This window comes from Adiantum capillus-veneris, chromosome 20 (genome assembly GCF_014529385.1).
Source record: "Adiantum capillus-veneris isolate H3 chromosome 20, ASM1452938v2, whole genome shotgun sequence".
In the NCBI taxonomy this organism is placed as follows: domain Eukaryota; kingdom Viridiplantae; phylum Streptophyta; class Polypodiopsida; order Polypodiales; family Pteridaceae; genus Adiantum; species Adiantum capillus-veneris.
The window spans coordinates 9977113-9985240 of NC_140950.1; the positions used below are offsets into that span (position 1 = coordinate 9977113).

Below are 8128 nucleotides of genomic sequence, written 5' to 3' on the forward strand. Positions count from 1 at the left end.
TGTGTGTGTGTGTGTGAGAGAGAGAGAGAGAGAGAGGGAGAGAGAGAGAAAGAGGGGAAGGGAACATGAGAGAGAGGAGAGGGAAGGAGCATACCTGGCTCTCCTTCCTCTCGTCGTGTATGTGTGTGTGTGTGTGTGTGTGTGTGCACATGTTACCTCTTTGCTTGCTTGAGCGTCGAAAACTCGGATCTGAGATGTGAGTTCTCGAGCGCTCTCGGTTTATTTTTTGCCCCTGTCGGCGTCGCTATGAGTGTCGCTATGTTACAAATAAACTAGCGACGTTCATAGCGATGCCGTGAATTTTCACTTTTAAGCGTAGCACTGCGAGCGTCGCTAATGTGAAGTACCTCTTGTAGTGTGCCGGATACTTCAAGCTACAGTTACATCAACAAGCTGGCTGCCAAGCTGAAGCTCGAACTGCGGGTACACATCAAGCTCAAGCTTCGATTGGAGGTTAAAAAGTGCATTATTTGCCAATGTAACTGTCAATAGCCGGCAACCCATCCTTGCCCTTGCTCTTGAACTGTGGGCAATGCGATCGAGCATCCTCACCCTCGACCAACGTGCGCTACCTTTGAACGAGCATCCTCACCCTCGACCAACGTGCGCTACCTTTGAACGATGGTGGCTTGCAAGGACCTCGAACAAGGGGCATGTCGTAGCTTATCTTTTTTATTTCTTTCTACCGCCACGGGCGGTCACTCCGTCGAAGGCGGAGGGAGTCTCACTTGTGTAGATTCAAATTTCAAACGCCACATTAGAAGTGTTTTGAAGTCAATAGAGGTTTGATGAGTTCATCTTCTCCTTGTGGTGTATATGTTCTATGAATTCCTACTTCGATTGGAATTTGGAAGGAAAACCGTCATACATATCAACAAAAGATAGTGGTGTGCAACCAACAAGATGACACTTCTTTGTCCCAACAACCTTTCCCTTTCATTGAAATGAACCTTTTTGTTCAACTCTTCTCTTTGACACCATTGCCAGTTGGCAAGCACATGTGCTCTCCATATTCAATTATGAATGCTCCACAGATCTAAGTGAGTAAACCTACGGGTACACTTTGGCAAGAAATGCTCTCACAATGTTGACTTAAAATTTGTCCTTTCTCTCTCTCTCTCTCTCTCTCTCTCTCTCTCTCTCTCCCTCCCCCCATGTGTCGGGTATTAGGTCTTAGGTTGGGTTCAAACTGAACCGACGGAAGAAACAAGCCTTCACAAATCTACCGCCGTCTAGTGTGAACAGTGTGAAGGAGGAACAATGAAAAAGCGAGGGGGGCTAAGAGAGGCCATCAACTCATCGATCCAAGGGGGCGGGTGGGGGGGGGGTCGAAAAAGAATTGGAGGGCCCGATGGAAGAATGCTTCAACTCCAACCAATCAATTTTTTCCATGGAGTATTGGCACCCGTTTGCATTTCTCTTCCGCCGCCTAGTTTGAACCCAGCCTTATATTCAAGACTCATTGGGTCGATCTATGAGTTCTCTTAGTGTGTTCATATGGCGTCAAAATATCTCTTCTCTTCTCTTTCTCTCTCTCTAAATGAAATATCAAACAACGCATGCATGCATGCATGCATACATGCTTTGCAAAATCCTAAATTTATTCAATTAGATGTGAATGAATTTCCATCTAGAAAGAGATTCCACAAAGGAATTCACGTGTAGGGAAAGGACCACGAGTGTCCTTGTCGTTTCCCCAAAAAAAAGGCGACCCTACCATGGCGATCGACGGAGGTTGGGAGCTGTGCAAGGGAGCATGTTTTTGAGAGAAAGAACACTCGTGATCCTTTCCCGACCATCAAATGTCGTGGGGAGGGACTAGTGATTGTAACTTGACAAGGCGACTGCAGCAAAGAAAATTATGAACGTTGATCTAGCAACAACTCATCAAATTTCATGCACTCAATTGGAGCTCCTTCATTGATTGCAGACTGCGTAAATATTGTGTACTGACGTGGTGTGCATCTAAGCACTGTAGTAGCAGGCCATTCTCCACAGGAATGTTGAGTAGATGGATGGCACTGATTGTTTGCCTTCGACTCACGACTTTGAAGAGTCAAATAATTGAGCATGAAATGAGAGGAGGAGACACCAAATAGAAGAAATTGTGAGAGTAGTATCACGAAAACTCGATTTGTTTGCGATTCAAAATGGATGGTTGAAAAGGTTAGGGCTAGGTCGCATGCACCCACTATCTTGCAACCTGCCTGGTAGATTTTTACTGGCTCTTCTCTCTCTTCTTGTCAAATCATCATGAAAAGTTTTGCAGCCCTTTGTCGTCTTCTACCTCTATAGAGCTGCCTCCTCCAACCCACCAATTTTTTGAGCCCTTGACCAACGATTTCAACCTCATCATGAGGCGAGCTGCCATTGACTTTATCGAGCAGTAACTAGCTGGATCGCAAGAAAGCGGTACCCAGGGGATCTAGCCCTTAGCCTTTGGGCTAAATCAGTTACCAATCCTTTATTCCCAACCATAAGTGTGGTATACCTCAGCTTAGTCTTTTACAAGACACGACCGATGAAAGCCTAGTGTTAATGACGTCGCTCTTTCTTTGAGCTCTATCTAGAGGAATATATCTCATAATTAATGAGAAATAATTCTGGTATCATGATCCATTTTTACTAAAACCACTATCAAAACATATAGTTGAAATCTTTTCTAGCATCATGAAATTTGCTATGATCATGGTTTGAAAGAAATGTAATTGCTATAGTAAGGTGTACAAGTGCTCTTATCTACCTTTACAACGAACTTAACAATATATTACAGTCAGCATTAGCACTATGATCACTTTAAATGTCAAAAGGGGCTTTTAAGTATGTAAGCTCACCATAAAATAATGTGAATTCCAGAGTGTATTATGAGCTTGAGCTTAGACAACATTACTCAAAAGAAATGGTCACCTCCCTTTGTGACTTTGTGGCAGACTTCTTTTTAATTTTATGACTTTTTAAATAGCAATGCTCACTATAGGAGCTAATCTATACAATTATAATGGGGGAAGGGATTACGGCCCCCTCCCCTCGGACACATGTCAACATGAGCTTCAATAGGTAGTGTCCCTTGCAGCCTCCAGACAGACATCAAGGAAGGGGAGAGAGAGGGAGAGAGGTGGGCGAAGCTTGCCGGCCATACTAGTTGTATTAAAAAAAACACCATCACAATAGTCTCGGCTTTTAGAGGGAGTCACAACCCACATACGCCATATACCAATGACCACCATGCATTGCACGTGCCATGGGGAACAAAAAGTTCATCCTAAAGTAGAGAAACATGGTCTTTTATTTTACTCTCCAAGAGAGTGCAAGCACCAAATATACTAAGAAATTGCTACATAAGATCTACAAGGACAGATGTTTCGTATACATAATCGCATATGTCTTGTCTCCAGGTGGCATGCATGTCGACATGCATGCATGTTAAGGAAGATCTCACACGAGCACCATTTTTATTAGTTACAACTATGCAACTTGTGCAACTATGCCAAAACAGGGCTCGAGAAAAGATAGGTTCGTTTTATCCAAAGCCTATTCAAAATGAAAAATGGCCGGCTCAAGTTTGGGCAACAAGGTTCTTAGGCCGGTTCAAATTATGGAACTTTTAGTTATAATATGAGATTTTTAGTGTGATTATCCCTCAAATTTAGAGTTAGCCTGTTCATATGCGTGTGAAAAGCTTCCAAAGCCGGATCCACAAAAAATGTTTCCCGAGGCCTGTGCCAAAATGGGGATAGCTGCAAAAAAACATGTGCCCATGCAGGAGGTACAGCAATGATCCAATAAAGGACCTGGCAATTGTGCTTCATGTGACCAATCCCTACTTGTGTTTATATACACAGAAGGCCACAGTTTGAAGAAACCCATTTTGTAGCTTTTATTGTTACAGGCGAATCAAACATACAATCGAGATTTGTGACTAGGGTACCCAAAACTTTGACCTTGAACTTGGGATTTAACACTTGCAACCGGAAATCCACATTATACATATTAAGCTGATATTTGTAATTTAGGGCAGGTAAAATGTATAATTGAGAAAAGGAATATTATTGTGAAACATCTCATATAATTGTGGAATATATTACTCGTTAGTTTTTTTTTTTTAAAGGCACACACCAATACTATGGTGTGGGACAAATGCTCACTTTTCCATGAATCTTTGGATTCAATGGTGGCCCACTAACTTGAGGCCGGAGTGCTGTAGTCTATAGTCTATTATCTATAAGCATACATACACCTCCACAGTCCACACCACAGCACTCCTGAGTCCTCATTATTTTGATGAAGCCTTTTGTAAGCCAAAAGCATCACGTTTCTTCCACGTGTGCAAAAATGGGCAAGTGCCTCAAGGCATTGGCCTCAAGGAAAAAAAAAAAATTAATTGGAGGAAAACAAAATTGTTTTCTAAAGAACTGGAGGAACAAAAGTGGGGAAAGAGGCTATCCGTGGCAATTGGCATTGGCCCATTGGCCTCATTTCAAGGCAGGTCCGCATAGCCAAGGTTGAACCCTAGCCAGCTCACGTTAGCGAACAAAGCCCTCCCTTTTCAGCTCTACCGTAATTGGCAGAGTTGGGAAACCCTTTGTTCTACCCCCGCCATGATATTCGCTACGTTTACAACTCCACGACAAGGTACGATAGGGGTAGAATCCCGGCTGGTGCAAATCTGCCCTCATGTGGTGTCCCTGTGCAGAATAATATAAACTCACACACATACACATGGGTAGGTGGGACAAGCAAATGTAGATGACAAGCCATGCATAATACTTATAGTGGAATTAAGAAAACACACAAATGAACAAATTTTAGTGAAATGAATGATTGGCGGGTTGCAACTTGCATTTCTTTGAAATGTACCCAATTCCACCCAATTCTCTGTGGGTGGCACGCCAAAATTGACCCACAATAAACACAATTCTCTCCCTCTCTCTCTCACACACAAACACGCAGACACACACACTTGGACTAATGAAACATTTCATTCTAGACACACACCCTGTCACCTCATCAACCCTTTCACGCAGAGATTGTCTCTCTCTCTCTCTCTCTCTCTCTCTTGAGGCTCTCCCTCTCTCGTACACACGCGCGCGCACTCACACGAGTCCACAAGCAGCCAAAAAAACCAATGATGCAGGGGTGGAGTGATGACGTGGCGGCCACACCGACACTTCATGTTGGTGGGTGGTCACAAACGGCTGCGATCTGTCGAGATCGTGAATCCAACGGTCGAGCAGGAGAGCGCTGCTGCTCCTTATGTTTTTCATTGGCTCTGCGATTAATTACTTACTCATGCCCGTCTTCTTCATCATCACCAACATCGACTTCAATTGAAGCTCACCTCGTCCTCCTCCTGCTCTTTTGCTCTCAAGCTTCAATGGCGATGACCAGCTGTTTTGCCTCTATTCTATAGCGCCCGCCTTCTCTAGCTGCGTGCTTTTGCAAATTTGCATTCTGGGCTGCCACGGCTTTTCGGACAAGAAGACGCTGTTTTTGCTTTGCTTTTTTTTTTTTGGATCCAGGTGCTTTTTGAGCTCTCTTCCTGTGATTTTTGTTTTGCGTGACTGGTCCCTAGTTTTGCGCTTTTGGGCGTTGTTTGCTTTTGCGCAATACGCTCCTTTTCATGCGTGCTTTTTGGGCCTTGATCTGCTACTTGCTTTTGTAGTGGGCTTTGCTGGTTAGGACTATTACCTTGTAGGATTAGGGTTAGGGTTAGGACATCATCTGCACTGCAGCAGTAGCAGAAATGGAGAGCCCTTAATGCTACTATTCCTCCTTTTTGCTAGGTGTCTGCATTTTGCTGGATCTCTACGTTTTGCTTCTGTGCATTTGGGCCCAACTTTAGCTCTTAGTAGGGCTCAAATTTCTTCATTTTGGCTCTAGCATTCTGTAGAGCTCAAATTCCTTCATTCTTGCTTTAGCTTTCTGTAGAGTGAATTTTTCCTCATTTTTAATTTGATCATCTCCTCCTCTGCTAGCTCTTCTCCTTTCTTCTGCTACAACTCGGTTGCAGAAGATGAGCAGTAGTCCTTCTGAGGCTGAATCTCTGGCATGCCCCCGCTGCCATTCGCGCGAGACAAAGTTTTGCTACTTCAATAACTACAGCACAGCGCAGCCACGACATTTTTGCAAGAATTGCAAGCGTTACTGGACCGCGGGAGGCTCTCTGAGGAACGTCCCAGTTGGTGGCGGCTTGCGCAAAAGCAAAAAATCAAAGCTTTCCAAGCATGGAAAGGACTTGCTCTCCGCATCTTCTGAAGAGTTCCTAAGTTCAGGTAAGCCAGCTACCTCCCTGCCACTTGCAAGCCCTACTTCTTCTGCAGATGGAGTTATCGATGAAGCTTTTGCAAATCCTGTGGTGCCGCTTCTCGGGTACCGCCCGACCTTTGAGTTCACATCAGAGAACCTTCTCCCAGGGGATTACAACCCTGATTTACCAACATCACACCCTTTTCATCATATGAACATGACACAGAGTACTTGTGAAGTCCATGAAAATTCCCTGTTACCAAATAGTCATTATCAGCTACCCCATGACGTTCGCAATGGCTTCCCCCACCCTCAAAACTGGTATGGGAGTATGGATCAAGCTCATTGCAACTATGGTGAGATCTCATCTGAACCATCACAAGAGAGCCACCGAGCAGCACTTTTTCCGAACGCAAATACCGGGTACTCCACATTTCAGAGGTACCAGGAGCATGAAAGAAGGGAGCTTAAGGTACAAACAGGGGTGCGGCAGTTTTTTGACGAGTCAAAGATGTCTTGCAAACAAGGTAATGATGGACAGTGTTCTGTAGAGGAGCAAAACACAGGGTCCCATGATGGGGTTCCCAAGAACATGTTCCTGGTAGAAGATGAAGATGAGGGCCTTGGCAATGTCATCAATGTGCGTTATCCTTACGACTGGGAGCAGGTTTCTGAGGTCTTGTTCGGAGGGACACCTGATTTTTTCCAGATGCCCACGTTTTAGAAGATGACAGGCTCGACGTTACACTTCTCAACCCGTCAGGAATGCGTGTTGTGGTGGATTGCTTCTTAAACATTTACCTGTGTGGATGATGGTCAGTGCTTGCGTCCTAAGCTTGGTATAAATACCACCAGACATTTGGCTTTCCCCCTAGTGATCTCACAGAGCAGAGAAACTTGAGATTTGCAAATGATCGTCTTCCTAGTGAACACCTCCATCTTCAATGATTTGTATCTTCCTCTTACTGAGCTTTACATACAAGTCTTTATCTTGGGTTCAGCTGAAGATGATGTGGATCGTGACGCCGAGGAGAGCTCATAGACTTACATAATCTTTTTACTGGATTTTACCTCGCCCTTACCGGGTTTTCATGATCTGCATAGGGCATGAATTACAGTCTCTGTTTTCAGAGATGGGTTTTGGCGCTTCAGTTGAGTGGGAGGAACACATACTTATGACCCTAATTGAAAGGGAGCTGTTTTGTTATTTGGGTTGATTGAACTTTTCTCATCCTACCTAAAGCTGCAAGAGTGGAGATTAAAGTAAATGGAACTTATTATGAAGACTGACTGTTGGAACTAAACATCTGGAGTTGTCATTAACTACTTCCTATCTCCAATGCATGCAATTAAACAATGGACTTTGCGTCACACTTGTCGTGAGTAGTCTAGTTTACCTCGTGCGCATCACCATAGTGTTTTGCAGACAATGAATCATTTCTGTGCTATGCTAAACATGTGAGAGCTTCGTATTTTGGCATTCTAAATAAAGCCTGATCAATCGTCTGTAAAAATCTCAAGGAAACTTCGAAGGTGAGGTTGAATTCAATGAATGGTGGCTGGCTACTCAGGAGCACAATCAAAGCTTTGAGATGAACTTTGAAAGTTGGGGTTCAATTGTTCTACTCTCATGATCTGCACAAGAGATTTCCCACTTACTTTGTCCAGTTCTTTGCATGGCTTTAGCACAAGACCCTTAACTATTGCTGCAAGTGAAACTTTTCAGATGTTGGATGGATGCCCATGCCCTGCAATATGCCAAGCTTGAACTTCAAGCACGACTTGAGAAAAGATTTATCCAAAAGCGTGTTCAGCCCCAGAAATTACCCTCTCAATTTTGGGTGAGGAGGAACTAAATCCACCTCAAATTTCACTAAATATA

General features: G+C 43.9%; 1 protein-coding gene across 1 annotated transcript; it reads left to right on the forward strand.

Annotated features, from left to right (window-relative positions):
* Nucleotides 1-5098: 5098 nt before the first annotated feature.
* Nucleotides 5099-7726, forward strand: LOC147432076 (uncharacterized). Its single transcript, XM_086492086.1, has one exon. The coding sequence runs from the start codon at nt 6014-6016 to the stop codon at nt 6968-6970; it is 957 nt and encodes a 318-aa protein (XP_086348212.1). The 5' UTR covers nt 5099-6013; the 3' UTR covers nt 6971-7726.
* Nucleotides 7727-8128: the final 402 nt, after the last annotated feature.